Source organism: Emys orbicularis, chromosome 5 (genome assembly GCF_028017835.1).
Source record: "Emys orbicularis isolate rEmyOrb1 chromosome 5, rEmyOrb1.hap1, whole genome shotgun sequence".
NCBI classification, from domain to species: domain Eukaryota; kingdom Metazoa; phylum Chordata; order Testudines; family Emydidae; genus Emys; species Emys orbicularis.
The window spans coordinates 143168048-143190644 of NC_088687.1; the positions used below are offsets into that span (position 1 = coordinate 143168048).

At 52.3% G+C, this 22597-nt stretch overlaps 1 protein-coding gene across 1 annotated transcript in view; it reads right to left on the minus strand.

Annotated features, from left to right (window-relative positions):
- Window positions 1-22332, minus strand: part of ANKRD53 (ankyrin repeat domain 53) — a 33256-nt gene extending 10924 nt beyond the window's left edge. The window contains exons 1-3 of the mRNA XM_065405756.1: window positions 22222-22332; window positions 2882-3081; window positions 1913-2077 (exon numbers count right to left, since the gene is read on the minus strand). Of these exons, the coding sequence (XP_065261828.1) occupies window positions 1913-2077; window positions 2882-3081; window positions 22222-22332 (476 nt within the window). The remainder of the gene's footprint in view (window positions 1-1912; window positions 2078-2881; window positions 3082-22221) is intronic.
- Between the last annotated feature and the right edge of the window lie 265 nt (window positions 22333-22597).

A 22597-nucleotide genomic window follows, 5' to 3' on the forward strand; every position in this document is an offset into this window, starting at 1 on the left:
GGCGACCGGAACTGCATGCAATATTCAAAGTACCATGGATTTATAGTGACATTATGATATTTTCTGTTTGATTATCTATCCCTTTCCTAATGGTTCCTAACATTCTGTTCGCTTTTTTTGACTGCTGTTGCTGCGCATTGGATGTTTCCAAAGAACTATCCACAATCAGGGCTGCCGAGAGCAGGTTCAGGCCCTGGCGAAAAATTTTTTTCGGGCCCCTCAGCAAGGGCGGACCAGCTAAACAGGGCCGATCGGGGGGGGGGGGGGGGGCGAAGCCGGGCCCCGGGCCCCCTTCCGGACCCCGGTAATTTGTACCGGCTTCCCGCCCCCCTTGTCGGCCCTGTCCACAATGACTCCAAGATCTTTTTTCTTAAGTGGTAACAGCTAATTTAGACCCCCATCATTTTGAATGTACAGTTGGGATTATTCTTTCCAACGTGCATTACTTTGCACTTATCAACACTGAATTTTACCTGCCATTTTGTTGCCCAGTCACCTAGTTTAGTGAGATCCCTTTGTAGCCCTTCGCAGTCAGTCTTGAACTTAACTATCTTGAGTAAATTTTTATTGTCTGCAAATATCCCCAAACATTTTGCTCCACCATTCATAGGTGATCTTCTCTTATGCAACTGATTTGTCTGCCCTTGGTCACTTAAGACTGGTTTTACTGTAACTGGAGTGAGAGGTGGCAAAACCTGGACGGGAACAGCAGGAAGCCTGGCATGTCAGGACTAAAAATATAATTACACTGGCAAATATAAAAATATCCTGGCGGAGCCAAGCAAAGGCGCACCACTGGAGCAGTGGGAGCTGCTGCAGAGCTGACGCATTGTTCACTGGAATGGCTGCCTGAGGCAGCTTGTACAGCACATGTCCATGATGGGGGTACTCTCCATTGCATGCTTCCTTGGGTGGGGTTTAGTGTACATAGAGCGCGTCATCCCCAGCCCGGGTATGGACAGCAGTGACCAGACAGGAAGTGTGAAAAATCGGGATGGGGGTGGGGGATAATAGGAGTCTGTACAAGAAAAAGACCCAAATATCGGGACTGTCCCTATAAAATTGGGACACCTGGTCACCCTAAGCAGTGTAGCCCATGAGGCGTGCCGTAGGTGAACAGAGTAAAGACTGGTTTAAAACGGGTGGGGATGTACCCACGTACAGACCCTACATGGCTCTCTACGGCCCAGTCCTCTACACTGCTATATTTAGCCTTCCCCCTGCTGCCGGGAAAGACTCTGGCAGCAGGGAAAGGCTGAGCTGGGAGCTGCTGAAGCCTCTCCCCACTGCATCCCCCCTGCCAGAGCCTTTCACTGCCAGGTGTAGCTACGCCCTGCAGGGTGGAGGCAGCCTGCATTTCACTGTGCCACGTAGCTACGCTGCCACTGGGTTTTAGGGTAGATGTGGCCTCGGTGCGGCTGTAGCCAGTGGTTTTACTCCACTGTCACGACCAGCAGGTTCCCCCATGTTTAAGTACTAGTGAGCATGATTCTGTGGCATGGAGAGCTGCGGAGGGAACTGTTGATTTCTCCTACAAATGTGTTTATTTTCCCACTGCTGGTTATCAGTTCCCGTCGTTAAACCCACAGCTGGTTGGGCCTTAGCTGTTTTTTTAAGGTTTTTCAGGCCCGGCTTGACTGATTATTTAGCTGGGGTGGTCTCCTCATCTCAAAAAAGATATACTGGGGAAGGGATAGCTCAGTGGTTTGAGCATTGGCCTGCTAAACCCAGGGTTGTGAGTTCAATCCTTGAGGGGGGCCATTTAGGGACTTGGGGATTGGTCCTGCTTTGAGCAGGGGGTTGGACTAGATACCTCCTGAGGTCTCTTCCAACCCTGATATTCTACGATTCTATTAACCAGTATTGTAGCTGGAAACTCTGAATCAGTCATCATTTGGTGTGCAGTGCTCACCTAGCACAGCTCCTGTGGGCCCATATCCTGCAGAGGTCAATGGGTTGCTGCCCCTCTGCGTCCTTGGCATGGACATCAGCTCCAGCCTCAACCAGTTCAATGATGCAGTTGAGGCGTCCTTCACTGGCTGCCTTGTGAAGTGGCGACGTTCCGCCCTGGTTCTGACTGAAAAACAGACTGTCATTCTGAATTCTAGTCCCGATTATGGTGGTCGGAGATGAAAGACAACTACAGGTCCCCTCCAGGCCATCCAACGCCACTACAGGATTGTGTTCTACTGGTGTCTGGAGCTTTGTTTGGCCTAGATTTCAAGGTCCCCAGTGGTGGGCTTCCACCACTTCTTTTGGAAGACTCTTCCCCTGCCTCTGAAGACAAGAAAATCCTCAAGCCCTTTATTTTTTTTTTTAACAGAGTTTGGATAGGGAGAATTTTGGCCAGGCCTGCAAGTGAATCTCTTCTAATTACAACCAAACTCTTTTCAAGTTGGTGGCTCCAAGTATCAACTCAGTCCAGGTGGATGGCTGGTTCAGGACTGGCAATGAGGCAGAGTGCCTCTCACACAGAGGCTCTGGTTTTAATGCGGGTCACATTGCTAGTGACTGGAAATCACTTTTTGGGTGGCCTATATGGGATGGGAAGCGACTGAATGTTCCTAGCTGATAGGAATCCCCATCCGAATAGGCCTCCTCAGTGGCAGACGCAGCAGAGAGAGCAAAGGAAGAATGGATCATGGAGACTCAACTTTTCGCTCCTCCCTTCAGGTCAGGATTGAGGTATCATATGATGGATTGCTGGAAATTTACAGGACAACTTCCTGTGCTATACCTATTCTGAGAATCAACACAGGACTTCAGCCTCCAGGGCTGCCAAGCCAGCATCTTTAAAGGGCATTAAAGCCGCACAAATTAAAAGGGAAAAAAACCCATTAAGATGAGGTAAAAAGTTACGGAGTCTCAAGCCGTCACTCACACATTGATGTCTGCCCCCTTTCCAATGAGGTACTGCAAACACTCCAATGCCCTGGGGCCACTCTCCTTGTTCATCACCAGGTGAATGGGTGTCCATCCTGTCAGACTGGCCAAGTTCACATCAACCTCAAACTTTTCGACTACCAGTTTCAGGCACTCCAGCCGGCCGTGTAGAGCTGCTAGATGGATGGCTGAGAAGCCCTAGCAGGGAGGAGGAGGCAAAGGACAATTCTAAATGTTTCTTGTCGGACTTGTCCTCTAACTAATCCACTCTAATGGGGATGCTTTTCATACCAGAGAAGTGTAGGCTGGTGTTCTGAGCACAAAAGCTCCTCCTGGATTCTAATTTTGGCTCTGACAGTAACTCCTTCTGTGACGTTGGGAGAGTCACATTGCCTTTCTGTGCCTCAGTTTCTCCCTCTGTAAAATGGGGCTGATAATATTTTCCTACCTTCTTGGTGTGGTGGTGTATGTTTATTTATTTATTTATTTAGAGGACTTGTGATTGGAAGTAATTGAGAATGGAGGGTTGCAACAGAAACAGTATCTGAAATGTAACAAGATATATGTGTGTGTGTGTGTGTGTGTGTGTATGTCTTTATACTTTGCAGTGGCCACCGTCAACACTGACACACACATCTTTACCACCTGCACCAAACTGCTTCTAATTGTGAAGATGTAGAAGGTTATTATAATTACTCAGGACAACCACTAGAGGGCATGATGATCACATGTACTAGGCTGATGTGTTACACAATGACATGTATAGAGGCATTATTTCATTACAGGTGTGACACTACATGCATAGTATTAACCCTAGAAATCAGTAGTTTACAAAAATAGTCCTAAAAATACCCAAATTTCCTCTTGTTTCTGAAGCACCCAGAAATGTTGCCAAGTTTGGGGGGCTGATACATGGAGAAAACACACATTAAGAAAAGATGTCAGTTTACTAAAGAATTAAAGGTAGATACTCAACATGAAACTCTATATTATTTAAGATGCCTGTCTTTTCAGGTGTTACTTTAAATACCTTAGCTTACTGAAACGGAAAGAATGACAAAATAAAACTCCAGATTTACTTTTCATCTTTCTGAGCCAGTGAAAGTAGACCCATCAGTTCCACTTGTGTCCAGTCAATTTCACTTCACTGCCTATTTGTTTACTTGCAGGACACACAGTAGGGAAATGTTTAAATACACCCTTACTATGTTTTTTTGTTTCCTGAAACATTTCTATTCTCCATAGGGTTTTTAAACCCACCCACTCCCCCTCATTTGTGTCACCCCAAGCTAATGTTCCCAATTTTGCAATCAGGCCTGTGTGGGGGGGAGAACAGTGCACTCACACGGATCCCCACTTGGGCTTCATACAGGTGCAGAGATCTGTCTGTGTGGATCCAGTTGCAGGATCAGGGACCGAAGGGTCTGGTCCTGAGTGGAGCTGAGCCCCGCAATTGCCATTTATTTCAATGGGGGTCGCAGGTGCCTAGCATTTTTTAAACTAGGAGATGGGGGAAAGCCGACTGCTGCAGAGGAGCGTGTGGATCGGACACAGACTTCCCTTAGGGGAGAGTCTGATGATAGAGAATCTCCAGGTTATAGTCAGGAGCAGAGGACTGAAAAGTATAATGTAAGGGCCGGATCAGATGATAAACAGTCACATAAAAAAGAATCTGGCACATCAGAAAAAGGCAGGCTAATAAACAGGGACAAGTTTTTAAAGTGCTTGTACACAAATGCCAGAAGTCTAAATAATAAGATGGGTGAACTAGAGTGCCTTGTGATAAAGGAGGATATAGATATAATAGGCATCACAGAAACCTGGTGGACTGAGAGCAATCAATGGGACACAATCATTCCGGGGTACAAAATATATCGGAAGGACAGAACAGGCCGTGCAGGGGGAGGAGTGGCACTATATGTTAAAGAAAGTGTAGATTCAAATGAAGTAAAAATCTTAAGCGAATCCACAGGTTCCATAGAGTCTCTATGGATAGAAATTTCATGCTCTAGTAAAAATATAACATTAGGGATCTATTATCGACCACCTGACCAGGACAGTAATAGTGATGATGAAATGCTAAGGGAAATTAGAGAGGCTATCAAAATTAAGAACCCAATAATAGTGGGGGATTTCAATTATCCCCATATTGACTGGGAACATTTCACTTCAGGACGAAATGCAGAGATAAAATTTCTCGATACTTTAAATGACTGCTTCATGGAGCAGCTAGTACAGGAACCCACAAGGGGAGAGGTGACTCTAGATTTAATCCTGAGTGGAGCGCAGGAGCTGGTCCAAGAGGTAACTATAGCGGGACCGCTTGGAAATAGTGACCATAATACAATAGCATTCAACATCCCTGTGGTGGGAAGAACACCTCAACTGCCCAACACTGTGGCCTTTAATTTCAAAAGGGGGAACTATACAAAAATGAGGGGGTTAGTTAGACAAAAGTTAAAAGGTTCAGTGACTAAAGTGAAATCCCTGCAAGTTGCGTGGGCCCTTTTTAAAGACACCATAATAGAGGCTCAACTTCAATGTATACCCCAAATTAAGAAAAACAGTAAAAGAACTAAAAAAGAGCCACCGTGGCTTAACAACCATGTAAAAGAAGCAGTGAGAGATAAAAAGACTTCCTTTAAAAAGTGGAAGTCAAATCCTAGTGAGGCAAATAGAAAGGAGCACAAACGCTGCCAACTTAAGTGCAAGAGTGTAATAAGAAAAGCCAAAGAGGAGTTTGAAGAACGGCTAGCCCAAAACTCCAAAGGTAATAACAAAATGTTTTTTAAGTACATCAGAAGCAGGAAGCCTGCTAAACAACCAGTGGGGCCCCTTGACGATGAAAATACAAAAGGAGCGCTTAAAGATGATAAAGTCATTGCGGAGAAACTAAATGGATTCTTTGCTTCAGTCTTCACGGCTGAGGATGTTAGGGAGATTCCCAAACCTGAGCTGGCTTTTGTAGGTGACAAATCTGAGGAACTGTCACAGATTGAAGTATCACTAGAGGAGGTTTTGGAATTAATTGATAAACTCAACATTAACAAGTCACCGGGACCAGATGGCATTCACCCAAGAGTTCTGAAAGAACTCAAATGTGAAGTTGCGGAACTATTAACTAAGGTTTGTAACCTGTCCTTTAAATCGGCTTCGGTACCCAATGACTGGAAGTTAGCTAATGTAACGCCAATATTTAAAAAGGGCTCTAGGGGTGATCCCGGCAATTACAGACCGGTAAGTCTAACGTCGGTACCGGGCAAATTAGTTGAAACAATAGTAAAGAACAAAATTGTCAGACACATAGAAAAACATAAACTCTTGAGCAATAGTCAACATGGTTTCTGTAAAGGGAAATCGTGTCTTACTAATCTATTAGAGTTCTTTGAAGGGGTCAACAAACATGTGGACAAGGGGGATCCGGTGGACATAGTGTACTTAGATTTCCAGAAAGCCTTTGACAAGGTCCCTCACCAAAGGCTCTTACGTAAATTAAGCTGTCATGGGATAAAAGGGAAGGTCCTTTCATGGACTGAGAACTGGTTAAAGGACAGGGAACAAAGGGTAGGAATTAATGGTAAATTCTCAGAATGGAGAGGGGTAACTAGTGGTGTTCCCCAAGGGTCAGTCCTAGGACCTATCCTATTCAATTTATTCATAAATGATCTGGAGAAAGGGGTAAACAGTGAGGTGGCAAAGTTTGCAGATGATACTAAACTACTCAAGATAGTTAAGACCAAAGCAGATTGTGAAGAACTTCAAAAAGATCTCACAAAACTAAGTGATTGGGCAACAAAATGGCAAATGAAATTTAATGTGGATAAATGTAAAGTAATGCACATTGGAAAAAATAACCCCAACTATACATACAACATGATGGGGGCTAATTTAGCTACAACGAGTCAGGAAAAAGATCTTGGCGTCATCGTGGATAGTTCTCTAAAGATGTCCACGCAGTGTGCAGAGGCGGTCAAAAAAGCAAACAGGATGTTAGGAATCATTAAAAAGGGGATAGAGAATAAGACTGAGAATATATTATTGCCCTTATATAAATCCATGGTTCGCCCACATCTCGAATACTGTGTACAGATGTGGTCTCCTCACCTCAAAAAAGATATTCTAGCACTAGAAAAGGTTCAGAAAAGAGCAACTAAAATGATTAAGGGTTTAGAGAGGGTCCCATATGAGGAAAGATTAAAGAGGCTAGGACTCTTCAGTTTGGAAAAGAGAAGACTAAGGGGGGACATGATAGAGGTATATAAAATCATGAGTGATGTTGAGAAAGTGGATAAGGAAAAGTTATTTACTTATTCCCATAATACAAGAACTAGAGGTCACCAAAAGAAATTAATAGGCAGCAGGTTTAAAACAAATAAAAGGAAGTTCTTCTTCACGCAGCGCACAGTCAACTTGTGGAACTCCTTACCTGAGGAGGTTGTGAAGGCTAGGACTATAACAATGTTTAAAAGGGGACTGGATAAATTCATGGTGGCTAAGTCCATAAATGGCTATTAGCCAGGATGGGTAAGAATGGTGTCCCTAGCCTCTGTTCGTCAGAGGATGGAGATGGATGGCAGGAGAGAGATCACTTGATCATTGCCTGTTAGGTTCACTCCCTCTGGGGCACCTGGCATTGGCCACTGTCGGTAGACAGATACTGGGCTAGATGGACCTTTGGTCTGACCCAGTACGGCCTTTCTTATGTTCTTATTTCTCAGGATCAGGCCCTACGCTGACAGTGTCTTTTAAAAAGTTTTACATTCAGCCAGTTAGGCAGGGGGGATGGTTATTGATTCTTGAGCATTATCATTAAGGGCGTGATCCTGATCTTCCAAAGTCCGTTGGAATCTTTCCAATATCTTCAGCAGAAACAGGGGCAGGCCCTAACAAACTACCTCTGTCCTCTCACAATAGGGCCCAATCCCATATGGTGCTGACCACCTTTTGCTCCAGTCAATGGAAGCTGAGGACACTCGGCATCTCACAGGAAGCACTTGGCAGGGTCAGGCCCTTTAATGAAGCAGTCATATTGTTTTGTCTGGTTTCTGCTGACGAGCAAAGCTCCCAAGAGCGAAGCCGAATTGTTTTATTTGTCCCCAGACGCGCAGGACAAACACAGCCTTAGGCTGAGTGCCGTTTATTCCTGCAATAATGTCACAATGGCGTCGGTGCTGTAAAAGCAGTAATTTTCACAGTGGGAACATTTGGTGGCCAAGGAGGAAGCACTTAATAGGACTGTGCTCTCAGCTAAATGACTCTGCATTTATTCTATGAGAGCGGATCAAAAAGGCTGCTACCTCCCAGCTCCATCCGTTCAGCAGTGCTGTCGGTGGGACTCATTCGTAAGCAAGCCTGTGATATGGAGATCAAGCTCCAAGCGATTTGCTTCGAACAGTCACACTCAGCTACCCAGGTCTCTCCATGAAATGACATTATGCACTATCAGTGCATTATGCACTGATCCAGAGCCCACTGAAGTCAATGCAAAGCTTTCCAGTGACTTCAACGGGCTTCCGACCAGGCCCTGGCTAGACCCACTGCTAGACGTGTAGTGTCTGAATTGCACACTGCAATCAAGCCAGGCATGAAACAAACCAGAGAATCTTTCTGGCTAATTCAATGTGACTGCCATGAAGACTAGAACGCCTTCAGTTACATTCTCCTTCGCAGGCAGGAGGACGCAGGGAAGAATACTTCCCACAGCAAGGAGGTTCAACTGTCCTTTGGGCAAAAAGACCACAGCACTTACATATGGAAAACCCCACATATTAAGTCTTATTGTCCATCTTGAGGGGCAGTAGCATGCCATTGATTTTCAAGCACAAATCCCACTGAAATCCGTGTTAAACTCACGGCAACCTGGACACCGCTGGATTGTCCCTTACAGTTTATTTTCTAGTATTTCTCATCTAATCTAGTGTTTAGAGCAGGGATAGTCAATAGGTGGACTACGGCCGAATCCGGACCACCAGACGCTTTTGAATGAACCCTGAAATCTTTGTATTTACTTATTATTGTTATTTTTAAAATATTATTTGCTCCGGAGTCTGGACCTTGACTATTACCTTTTGACCAAGAAATTTGAGCCTTGACAAAAAAATAATTGACTATCCCTGGTTTATGTCTCAAGTGTTGGGGCTTCTCTTGGGAGATTTAATTCAATGTCTACAGGTTTGACGGTCAGGAAGTCCTCCCTGATGGGTGAATTTAGGCTGACTTTCTCAGTGCCATTCCATTTCTCCTATTTATAGCCCCTGAGTTATGCCTCTTTGGTAATTACACCCTTCAAATATGGACACACAGTTATGTTCCCCTCTGAGTTGTCTCTTAGCTATACAGAGTCAGTTATTTACATTTCCTCAATCCAGCTAGCCCCTTAGTCATTTAGGTTGCTTTTTCTCTTAATTCCTTTCAATTTACATAACATTTTTTCTGGCAATAAAGATCCCAGAGCTGAATGCGGCATTCTATGAGCTGGCCATCTCACTTCAACTGGACAGAAGAGTCTATTACTTCCCTACTCTGTGACATGCTGACTGTGTAAACATAGTAGAAAAAGATTCATCTGCACATATAGGGAATTTCTGAGCAGGTATGGTAGGATTCAGCTTGGCAGGGCTCTGGGGGAATACAATTTTCAAATGTGGGTGTCTACCATTGGACACCAAGGGCCAGATTTTTAAAGGTATTTAGGTGCCTTTCAGAGGTGCATGGTAGGATTTTCAAAAGCACTGAGACACCTAAGTCTCACTGAGTCTCATGGGCATGAGGCACCTAGGAGCTTTTGAAAATCCCATGCAGCTCCCATCTCCATCTGGAGGTGCCTAAATATCTTTAAAAATCTGGCCCTAAACAGCTAGCCTGGTTTTTCAGAGGTGCTGAGCGCCCAGATGCCACCGAATAAATTCCCATTAGATAACAGTTCCTTGATGTCATTGGAAGCAGGACAAAAGATGGGACTGAGGCCTCCGTGGCTCACAGCAAGTGTCTTAAAAGACAGATCAAAACTTAACAGAGACTATCTTGGGAATACTGCCCCTCTCACTCATAGCTGTACAGACCACTTCCGCTCCTACTGGATCCCATAACATCCCCGTGGCAGCTATGGAGCAGTCGTTCACCTGGAAGAACGAAGGATTTATGCATTTTTTAACTGTTTTAAAGAAAATTAGCCGCTGGAAGCAAGGGGCTTCAATGGGAATGCTTTGCTAGATCAGAGCCCCAGTGAGCAACCAACTCTCTGCAGAGCACAAGTGGAGAGCCATTGATTCAAAGGATTAGTACACAGAACCTTTCGCCTCTAGGTTGCTAGTTCAAAGCCGAAAGCTCTCTTCTAAGTGTGTCTGGTGGCCTTGTCATAACAGTGAGGGAGCTTGCACACAGGCAGTGGAATCAGGCGACCTGGGCTCTAGTCCCAACTCTGCTACTGACTTACTGTACTCACTTGGGCAAGATACTTCACCTGATTGTGCCTCAGTTTCCCCATCTGTAAAATGTGGATAATTATTCTAATCTTTATAAGGGGGTTTGAGATCACTGGATTATAAACACCGTTTTTAGTTATATCTTCCAAGTGCTGTGCAAACATTAATGGCAACAACCCGGTGAGGTAGGTAAGCATTATTCCAGTTCTACAGAGGGAGGAACTGAGATAAAAAGAAGGCAAATGTTTTGCCCAGGATCACAGAGAGTATTAATGGGGAAATAGAACTCAGCAGCTTCTGGCTCCCCTTCCCCTGCTCAGTCCCCGATGCCACACTGCAATGAGTTTGGGTCTCAGGCCAGTTGCTAAGAGACAAGTGTCCAGCTCACAAAACCAGCCTCACAATTGTCCATCACAATGGGCCCCATGTTGTCACTCTTGGCAGAGAAACCAAGGACTGAATGGGCCAGGGGAGCCTGAACTCCCTTCTCCCCAGTTTGCTGGCATCTTTCACCAGCATTACGTTCACCTCACAAATGGGATTTACATTGATATCGGCTTGGTTGGGTGACTCAGCTTTCTGCAGACTTTCCTGGAGCCAGTGCAGGTTTCCCACGGTGGCTGCCATATGCTCATACTTCCCTCCATAAAACTTCTTACAGACTCTGGTCGATTTGGGAGTGCCTCTAAACGAGAAGACAGACACACAGACCCGTCACTCCGTCTGTCCCATTGTCTTCTTCACTTCTGCACAAGGCCTAGAATTGTGGTCACTGAGCTGAGCGGGGACTAGGCTGCAGCCTGGTTTAATGAGTAGGGGCAGGTCATCATTCTTTATATGTTCCATGTTAATCTCCACCCCAGCTGACTTCAGCCCTCCAGTTCCTTTGGACAGCAAGGTCAGCTATCCTCCATATCGGATGCACACAAAGCAACAGAGGTTTTCTTCTAACTTCAAAGTGCCCTGCGTCAAATTAAAATGAATTAAAAATGGTGCCAAGTGACTAGAAATCAATAATTTTTAAAATTAACCAAGTGGAGGGGCACGTTGTCTCCTCCCAAGTGAAAAACCATGGCTCTGGCTTCCAGTCATTCTCCAGTTACTTGGGTTTCACCCTCTGACTGCCACAGCTTCCAGCAATGGTCTCAAGTTGCAGTGGGGGAGGTCTAGGTTGGATATTAGGAAACACTATTTCACTAGGAGGGTGGTGAAGCCCTGGAATGGGTTCCCTAGGGAGGTGGTGGAATCTCCTTCCTTAGAGGTTTTTAAGGGCAGCAGGGCCGGCTCTGGCTTTTTTGCCGCCCCAGGCAAAAAAGCCTCCAGCCGCCCCCCCCCCCCGCCCAGCGGGGGGGGGGGGGGGGGAGGCGGCGAGCCCCGGCTGGGGCTCCGCTCTCCCCCCGGCGGCCAGAGCGCTGGGGGGAGGGCGCCGGGGGGGAGGGCGGCTGGAGCCCTGGGAGGAGGGCGGCGAGCCCCGGCCGGGGCTCCGCTCTCCCCCCGGCGGCCAGAGCGCCGGGGGCAGGGCGGCGAGCCCTGGCCGGGGCTCTGCTCTCTCCCCGGTGGCCAGAGCGCAGGGGGCAGGGCGGCGAGAGGGCGGCGAGCCCCGGCTGGGGCTCGCCGCTCTCCCCCCGGCGGCCGGGGGGAGGGCGCCGGGGGGGGAGGGTGGCCAGAGCGCCGGGGGGAGGGCGGCGAGCCCGGCCGTGGCCCCGCTCTCCCCGGCGGCCAGAGCGCCGCGCCGCCCCCCTCCAGGTGCCGCCCCAAGCACAAGCTTGGTGGGCTGGTGCCTGGAGCCGGCCCTGAAGGGCAGGCTTGACAAAGCCCTGGCTGGGATGATTTAGTTGGGGTTGGTCCTGCTTTGAGCAGGGGGTTGGACTAGATACCTCCTGAGTCCCTTCCAACCCTGATATTCTATGATTCTATGTATTAACTTTTTGGGGCCTCTTCCAGGGGGCTAAAGGGGAGATAATGATGTGCTTCCACTTGGCCCCTTTCCCCTGAATGGACCTTTTATCTGGAGAGGGCGGTGGAGGCAGTGGAAGGGGAAAATGCAGCCATCTCTGAAAGGCAGCAGCTGACCTAACAATGCACAGCAACACTACACAATTTGGGACAGGAAGGGAAGACTATCATATTGGTCGGAAACCCCACATAGATATCTATAGGGCTCTGCATTGTGAAGCCTAAAGACCTGAGGTCTCTCCTTGCTGCACACCTGTGTGGTCTGAAGAGAAATGAATGGTACATTGTTATCCCACACATCATGTACTGAATGGCTGAAGCGCCACAGGGCCTGGCTTAGCTGACCTGTCTGTTGGGTCTTGTCTTTTAGGTTTTAAGCTCCTTGGTGCAGAGCCTGTCATTTGCTCGCTATACAGCACCTAGCGCAAAGGGGTCAGACACAATTGAGGTGTGAGCGCAATATAAATAATGACATGAAAAAATATGGTGGTTTGGTGTCTACTGAGCCCCCAACACCTGAAGCACAGAGGATGAAATGTCTCACAGCCGGAAAGGTTGTTTTTGGGAAGTGGGTGGAGGGGACCTACGTGATATGTAAACACACAACCCGCAGACACACGTACACAATCACACTCCCCAGACCCACCCACAGGCTAACCCGCATATCTCAGACCCAGAAGTACCCCACTGACTCACCAACTCCTACACACATCCATCCCCGACTCACTCAAACCCCCAGCTTCCTCACAGTGCCTGTTCCCCAGCTCCTCAACCAACCCCCGCCGCACGCAACCCCCCCATCCACTCCCGTCCCAAACACCCCCCAACCACCCCCTCCCCAACTCACACCCCCAAATCCACAGTCACTACCCAACTCATACCCTCAGCCACCCCCCAGCCACACCATCCCCGACTCACTCAAATCCCCAGCTTCCTCACAGTGCCTGTTCCCCAGCTCCTCAACCAACCCCCGCCGCACGCAACCCCCCCATCCACTCCCGTCCCAAACACCCCCCAACCACCCCCTCCCCAACTCACACCCCCAAATCCACGGTCACTACCCAACTCATACCCCCAGCCACCCCCCAGCCACACCATCCCCAACTCACCCCCAAACCCACAGCCACCACCCAACTCATACCCTCAGCCGCCCCCCAGCCACCCCCTCCCCAACTCACACCCCCAAATCCACAGTCACTACCCAACTCATACCCCCAGCCACCCCCCAGCTCACACCCCCAAACCCACAGCCACCACCCAACGCACACTCCCAGCCACGCCCCAGCTCACACCCCCAACCACACCATCCCCAACTCACACCCCCAAACCCACAGTCACTACCCAACTCATACCCCCAGCCACCCCCCAGCTCACACCCCCAACTCACACCCCCAAACCCACAGTCACTACCCAACTCACACCCCCAGCCACCCCCCAGCTCACACCCCCAAACCCACAGCCACCACCCAACGCACACCCCCAGCCGCCCCCCCAGCTCACACCCCCACAACTCCAACTCACACCCCCAGCCACACCATCCCCAACTCACACCCCCAAACCCACAGCCACTACCCAACTCACACCCCCATCCGCCGCCCAGCTCACACCCCCAGCCACCCCATTCCCAACTCACACCCCCAAACCTCCAGCCACCCCCAACTCACACCCCCAGCCACCCCCTCCCCAACTCACACCCCCAAACCCACAGCCACCACCCAACTCATACCCTCAGCCGCCCCCCAACCACCCCCTCCCCAACTCACACCCCCAAATCCACAGTCACTACCCAACTCATACCCCCAGCCACCCCCCAGCTCACCCCCCCAACTCACACCCCCAAACCCACAGCCACCACCCAACGCACACCCCCAGCCGCCCCCCAGCTCACACCCCCACAACTCCAACTCACACCCCCAGCCACACCATCCCCAACTCTCACCCCCAAACCCCCAGCCACTACCCAACTCACACCCCCAAACCCACAGCCACTACCCAACTCACACCCCCATCCGCCGCCCAGCTCACACCCCCAACTCACACCCCCAAACCCACAGCCACCACCCAACGCACACCCCCAGCCGCCCCCCCAGCTCACATCCCCAACTCACACCCCCAAACCCACAGCCACTACCCAACGCACACCCCCAGCCGCCCCCCCAGCTCACATCCCCAACTCACACCCCCAAACCCACAGCCACTACCCAACTCATACCCCCAGCCACCCCCCAGCTCACACCCCCAACTCACACCCCCAAACCCACAGCCACCACCCAACGCACACCCCCAGCCGCCCCCCCAGCTCACACCCCCACAACTCCAACTCACACCCCCAGCCACACCATCCCCAACTCACACCCCCAAATCCACGGTCACTACCCAACTCATACCCCCATCCGCCGCCCAGCTCACACCCCCAGCCACCCCATTCCCAACTCACACCCCCAAACCCACAGCCACCACCCAATGCAACCCCCACCTCACACCCCCACATCCCCAACTCACACCCCCAAACCCACAGCCACTACTCAACTCACACCCCCAACCGCCCACATCCCCAACTCACACCCCCAAACCCACAGCCACCTCCCAGCTCACACCCCCAGTCACCTCCTAGCTCACACCCCCAGCCACCCCCATCCCCAACTCACACCCCCAAACCCACAGCCACCCCCCAGCTCACACCCCCAGCCACCCCATCCCCAACTCACACCCCCAAATCCACGGTCACTACCCAACTCATACCCCCAGCCACCCCCCAGCTCACCCCCCCAACTCACACCCCCAAACCCACAGCCACCACCCAACGCACACCCCCAGCCGCCCCCCCAGCTCACACCCCCACAACTCCAACTCACACCCCAACCACCCCCTCCCCAACTCACACCCCCAAATCCACAGTCACTACCCAACTCATACCCCCAGCCACCCCCCAGCTCACACCCCCAACTCACACCCCCAAACCCACAGCCACCACCCAACGCACACCCCCAGCCGCCCCCCCAGCTCACACCCCCACAACTCCAACTCACACCCCCAGCCACACCATCCCCAACTCACACCCCCAAACCCCCAGCCACGCCCCAGCTCACACCCCCAACCACACCATCCCCAACTCACACCCCCAAACTCACAGCCACTACCCAACTCACACCCCCATCCGCCGCCCAGCTCACACCCCCAGCCACCCCATTCCCAACTCACACCCCCAAACCCACAGCCACCACCCAATGCAACCCCCACCTCACACCCCCACACCCCCAACTCACACCCCCAAACCCACAGCCACTACTCAACTCACACCCCCATCCGCCGCCCAGCTCACACCCCCAGCCACCCCATTCCCAACTCACACCCCCAAACCTCCAGCCACCCCCAACTCACACCCCCAGCCACCCCATCCCCAACTCACACCCCCAAACCCACAGCCACTACCCAACTCACACCCCCATCCGCCCCCCAGCTCACACCCCCAGCCACCCCATCCCCAACTCACACCCCCAAACCCACAACCCAACTCACACCCCAGCTCACACCCCCAGCCATCCCCATCCCCAATTCATACCCCCAAACCCACAGCCACTACCCAACTCACACCCCCAGCCGCCCCCCATCTCACCCCCCCAACTCATACCCCCAAACCCACAGCCACTACCCAACTCACACCCCCAGGCACCTCCCCAGCTCACACCCCCAACCGCCCACATCCCCAACTCACACCCCCAAACCCACAGCCACCTCCCAGCTCACACCCCCAGTCACCTCCATCCCCAACTCACACCCCCAAACCCACAGCCACCTCCCAGCTCACACCCCCAGTCACCTCCTAGCTCACACCCCCAGCCACCCCCATCCCCAACTCACACCCCCAAACCCACAGCCACCCCCCCAGCTCACACCCCCAGCCACCCCATCCCCAACTCACACCCCCAAACCCACAGCCACTACCCAACTCACAGCCCCAGCTGCCCCCCAGCTCACACCCCCAGCCACCCCCATCCCCAACTCACACCCCCAAACCCACAGCCACTACCCAACTCACACCCCCAGGCACCTCCCCAGCTCACACCCCCAACCGCCCACATCCCCAATGCCACCCAACCCCCCAGCCACCCCTATCCCCAACATACAATCCCCCAGTCACCCCATCCCCAAGTCACACCCCCAAACACACAGCCACTACACAACCCCCACCCATCCCCATCCCCAAAACCCCCAGCCGCCCCCACTCCAACTCCCACACCCACAACCCCAGCTGACCTTAACCCCCTACTCATGACCCCCAAATCCCCCAGCTGCCTCCCCAACTCACCCCCCCAATCCACCAGCTACCCTGATCTCCGAATACACAAACCCCAACCCTCCAGCCACCCCATCTCCAACTCACACCCCCAAACCCACACCCCCCAGCTGCCCTCACCCCCTACTCAGGACTCTCGCAACCCCACCCTCAACTCAACCCTGCACGCCCCACTTGCCGCACATGAAAACTCACCCCCCAACTCCACAGCCCCCTAGCTGCCCTCAACCCCCTACTCTCGACCCCCCAGCCCCAAAACCTCCCCCAAGCCCACCGGTTGCCAGGTGTCCGGTTTTTGACCGGAACGCCCTAAGGCTCCCTACCCAGCTCCACGTGGCTCCCGGGAAGCTGCCAGCATCTCCCTCCGGCTCCTAGGCGCAGGGGCGGCCATGGGGACTCTGCACGCTGCCCCGCCCCCAGCTCAGCTGCTCCCATTGGCCAGGAACTACAGCCAATGGGAGCTGAGGGGGCGGTGCCTGAAGGCATGGGCAACGTGCAGAGTCATGTGGCTGCCCCTCTGATGCCCACCCTCTGCCCCTGCCCCAGCCCCGATCCCTATCCCGCAACCCAAACCCGTCATCCCCAGCCCACCCCACAGCCCGCACCCCCAGCCGGAGCCCTCGCCCCTCCCGCACCCCAACCCCAGCCCCGATCCCTATCCCACACCCCAAACCCTTCATCCCCAGCCCACACCCCCAGCCGGAGCCCTCGCCCCTCCCGCACCCCACCCCCCTGCCCCAGCCCCGATCCCCATCCCACACCCCACACCCCAAACCCTTCATCCCCAGCCCACCCCAGAGCCCGCACCCCCAGCTGGAGCCCTCGCCCCCTCCCACACCCCACACCCCTGCCCCAGCCCCGATCCCCATCCCACACCCCACACCCCAAACCCCTCATCCCCAGCCCACCCCAGAGCCCGCACCCCCAGCCGGAGCCCTCGCCCCTCCTGCACCCCAACCCCAGCCCCGATCCCTATCCCACACCCCAAACCCTTCATCCCCAGCCCACACGCCCAGCCGGAGCCCTCGCCCCTCCCGCACCCCACCCCCCTGCCCCAGCCCCCATCCACACCCCACACCCCTCATCCCCAGCCCCACCCCAGAGCCCGCACCCCCAGCCGGAGCCCTTGCCCCCTCCTGCACCCCAACCCCCTGCCCCAGCCCCGATCCCCATCCCACACCCCAAACCCCTCATCCCCAGCCCCACCCCAGAGCCTGCACCTCTAGCTGGAGCCCTCAGCCCCCGCCCCCCCCCTTGGGCCCCAACCCCCTGCCTCAGCCTTGAGCCCCCTCCTGCACCCCAAACCCCTCATCTCTGACCCCACCCCAGAGCTCGCACCCCAGCCAGAGCCCTCACCCCCTCCGGCACCCCAACCCCCGCCCCAGCCCGGTGAAAATGAACGCGTGAACGAGGATGGGGGAAAGCGAGCGACGGCGTGAGCGGGGGGTGTGGCCTCAGAAGGGACGGGGTAGGGGGCGGGGCAAGGGTGTGGGGTTTTCTGCAAATAGACAGTTGGCACCCCTAACCCCCCCATCCCGCTCACTGCCCCCATGCCCCCGCCCTTGAACCTCCTAGCCCAGCTGGTTGCCATGGCAACAGCACCATGCTCCACAGGAGCGCTGCCCGCCGCTCCCCCAAACCTGGGCGCTCCCCGGCGCTGACCTGAGGGCGGAGCCAGTCCGGTGCGCCAGGGCCGGGGGCCGCCCCACTGTTAAAGGGGCAGGGGGGGCTGCGTGCTGTTTGGCCGATGGGTAAGAGCCCAGCAGCCCCACCCTGATGGGGGCCGCACTCCCCCCCGGCCTCCTCCTCTCCCTTGGGGGGCCGGTCTGTGGGGGGCCGCACCCTCCCCCCAACCCCCTCCTCTCCCTTGGGGGGCCGGTCTGTGGGGGTCCTCACTCCCTCCCAACCCCCTCCTCTCCCTTGGGGGGTTGGTCTGTGGGGGGCCGCACTCTCCCCCCAACCCCCTCCTCTCCCTTGGGGGGCCGGTCTGTGGGGGTCCGCACTCTCCCACCAACCCCCTCCTCTCCCTTGGGGGGCCAGTCTGTGGGGGGCCACACTCTCCCCCCAACCCCCTCCTCTCCCTTGGGGGTCCAGTCTGGGGGCTCCACACTCCCCCCAACTCCCTCCTCTCCCTTGGGGGGCCGGTCTGTGGGGGTCTGCACTCTCCCGCCAACTCCCTCCTATCCCTTGCGGGCCTGGTCTGTGGGGGTCCACACTCCCCCCCGGTCCCCTCCTCTCCCTGGGGGGGCCAGTCTGGGGGGCTCCACACTCCCCCAGCCCCCTCCTCTGCCAAGGGGGGGCTGGTCTGTGGGTGACTATGCTCCTCACTGGGCTTGTGACCGTTAAGTCTAAGTGCATTGGGGTCCTTGCGCTAATGCTAGTGCAGAGGGGCAGGAAACTGTGCAGCCCATGGGACAGGGTCATTGCTCTTGGTTGGGATGTTCCACAGTTTAGGGCAGTGTCCTCAACCTTTCTAGACCACTGGACCCCCTTTCAGGAGTCTGATTAGTCTTGCGCACCCCCAAATTTAACCTCACTTTAAAACGACTTGCTCACAAAATCAGACATAAAAATACCAAAGTGTCCCAGCCCAGTAGTACTGAAAACTTGCTGACTTTCTCATTTTTGCCACCTGATTATAAAATAAATCAATTGGAATATAAATCTTGTACTTACATGTCAGTGTATCATAGACAGAGCAGTATAAACAAGTCATTGTCTCTATGAAATTTTAGTTTGTACTGACTTCACTAGTGCTTTTGATGTAGCCTGTGGTAAAGCTAGGCAAATCTCTAGATGAGTTGATGTCCCCCCAGAAGAGCTCTGCCTGCCCCCAGGCGTACACGTACCCCTGGTTGAGAACCACTGGCTTAGGGGAAGGCTAACGTGAGCCAGTCTGGTTTAAGGTCTGGAAGAGCAGAGGCCCCTCAGCCTGTAGGGCAGGCATTACCCAGGCTGTTTGCAGTCAGACACTGATCTCTGCCTGCTGCTGCATGCTTGCTCTAAGGAGAGCTTCGGCTGTCAGATTTTTCTTATCTGCTTTCACAACCCATCAGCCTTCGCTGGCCCAAAGACCCATTCATGGATTCCAAGGCCAGAAGGGACCATTGTGATCATCTAGTCTGACCTCCTGTATAATACTGGCCAGAGACCTGCCCCACACTAATTCTTAGAGTAGATGTTTTAGTTTTCACATCCAATCTTGATTTAAAAATGGTCAGTGTTGGAGAATCCCTGGTAAATTATTGCAATGGTTAATTACTCTCACCTTTAAAAATTTACCCCTTATTTCCAGTCTCAATTTGTCTAGCTTCAACTTCCAGCCATTGGAGTGTGCTATAAATGTCTCTGCTTGACTGAAGAGCCCAGTATTAAATATTTGTTTCCTCTGCAGGTACTTATAGATTGTAATCATGTCACCCCCTCCCCACGAACTGTCTCTGTGTTACGGTAAAGATCTACATTCTGTATTCTCTCTGTCTACCTTGCTGGTGTAACCCTTCTGCCCATCTAAGTTGGCAGCAACAAGGGCCGGGTTCTGTATCTAGGGGTTCCATTTTAATAATGCAATGCTAAACCGGCTCGAGCCCCCACCCAGTGACCTGGGACAATTACATACCACCCCCTGGGCGCCTCTCAGAGGCAATACTTCCCCTCTCGCAAGCACGGAGTCTGAGTGTAGCAGAAAATGTTTAATAACATGAGGTAAACGACATCAGCATTAAATTGGAAAAAACATCACAAACAGGATTCCTAACACAAACCATGAGCAAAAGACCCACCTCAGCAAATTGGGCTGTATCCTTTCCCTTTGGTTCTTGAATCCAGCAACCCAAAAACCACCCAAAGTCCCAAAAGTCCAACAACCCCCAAAGTTTCTGTCCCTGGTCAGTGCAGCCCCAGAGTAAAAGGGGGGCACGCAGGGTGTTAAGGGGCACCTTACGTGATCCGAGGCCAACTGGCCATCTCTCCGTGGGGTTCCGCCGCAGCCTTCACTACGAGCCAGTCCACTTCCTGCTGTGCCACGAACTGCTCTGCTCTACGAGCTGCTCCGCTCCACTCACCGACCTGTGAGCCGCTCCAGCCGTCCCCACAAATGGCTCCGCTCGCCGTTCCTTGGGCCGTTCCAACCATCCCCACAAGGCTCCGCGCCGCTCGCTGCTCCGTCAGCCGCTTAGCAATATAGCTTCAGGCTCCCCCACTAGTTAACACAGCACTCAGTGATCTCAGCTCTTAGTGATTTCAGCTTATAGTAGGGGAGCCCCAGTGCTGTTGTACCACTGGCCCAAAGTGAATTCAGCTCAGCAGCCTATAACTAGACTCTTAATGGAATCAAAGTTAGCTTTGACATTCAACAGTGGAGAGAGGAGATGGTGCAATTGGTGTTTCAGGCCCTCAAAGGGTGGGGTGGGGTGGTGTACAAATACCTGTCCCCATCCTCTCTCAATTCACTGGGCGGTGGAACCCATGTCCCTTGTCTAGCGAGAGCTACTTAGGTGATGGTGAGACCCTCTGTCATAAAACAGTTTCATTGTCCTTGATTCACATAATCAGGGTAACAACACTTTATTCCTCCTGCCCCAATAACAGAGAAACTGGGGATCCCACCCCATCCAAAGTAACCACTATCAGTTGCTGTTGTCTCATGCCAGGCGGGTGGGTGGGCCTATGCAAACAAGATCAGCCCCTGGAGTTCTTTTCCACACTCGCCATAATTCACCACCAGATGTCAGGGTAGAGCTCATCCTGACTCTGCTTACACTGGATTAGAGTGTTTGTGACCTTGCTAACTGTATTAATACTATTATAAATATAGTGTGATTTCCTACATGTGAGTCTTGCAACCTTGCATAGTGGGGTTATAATAATACTGCGCCTAATTTTGAGACAAGAACCTATCAAGCCTCAGAGTGTTAACCAGGAATTCTTAAGCAATCAATATAATCAATAGACCAGGCAACTCTATCACTATAAAGCTCGTTTTCTAATCCTTTAATCATTCTCATGGCTCTTCATAGGTATCATAGAATATCAGGGTTGGAAGGGACCTCAGGAGGTCATCTAGTCCAACCCTCTGCTCAAAGCAGGAACAATCCTCAACTAAATCATCCCAGCCAAGGCTTTGTCAAGCCTGACCTTCTCTGAACCCTCTTCAATTTATCAGCATCCTTCTTGAATTGTGGACACCAGAACTGGACCAGGCTCTTTCATGGTAGTCACGCTGATTTTCTCTAGAGGTTTGAGGCGTCTTCTGGTGTATTTTGCTAAGTGTAGTGACACAAAACTTCTCATAAGCCGATGGTCTGACCAGCATTCCGCACCTCTCAAAGAGTGGGAGATATACACATCTTTAATGTCATAGAATCATAGAATATGAGGGTTGGAAGGGACCTCAGGAGATCATCTAGTCCAACCCCCTGCTCAAAGCAGGACCAATCCCCAACTAAATCAAAGAACATACAAATACATAGTCTAGCATATGCCATTCTTTTGACCTGGGATGCATCCTTGTTTTATATTTGTTGGCCTGTTGGAAGACTGTGTTGGTAATAGTAAGATTGAACTGGGCACACTGGACAGAAGTAGTTGGCTGTTGGAGTTTGACCTTCCAATGCCGTGATGGCCTCGCACCCAGCTCCACGTGTCAGAGTCAGCTCTCACACCAGCATTAAAGTCTCCAAGGACAATGAGTTTGTCCTGGTACGGGACCCCTCTGATGACCCTGCTGAGATCTTTATTAAATGCCTTCTTGATCACGGCTGTATGAGTCATTGTTGGCGCATAGGTGCTGATAATGGCGGTGTACTAGTCTCTGGATGAGTTTTCGCGGAGCAGCATAAATCGGTCGGTTTATGTGGAGCACAATAAGGCAATCATTGACTCCCTTGGGGAGTGAGTCAAGCTTCCGGGCAATGTCAGACCATATGGGGAACCCTAGCCCTGACTATCTCAGCTCCTCCTTGCCCTTGCCAATCCAGTAGTAAGTGCAGCCTGCTCCTCCTCCTCAAGCTGGGACCCATCACAGTGTCAGGTGTAA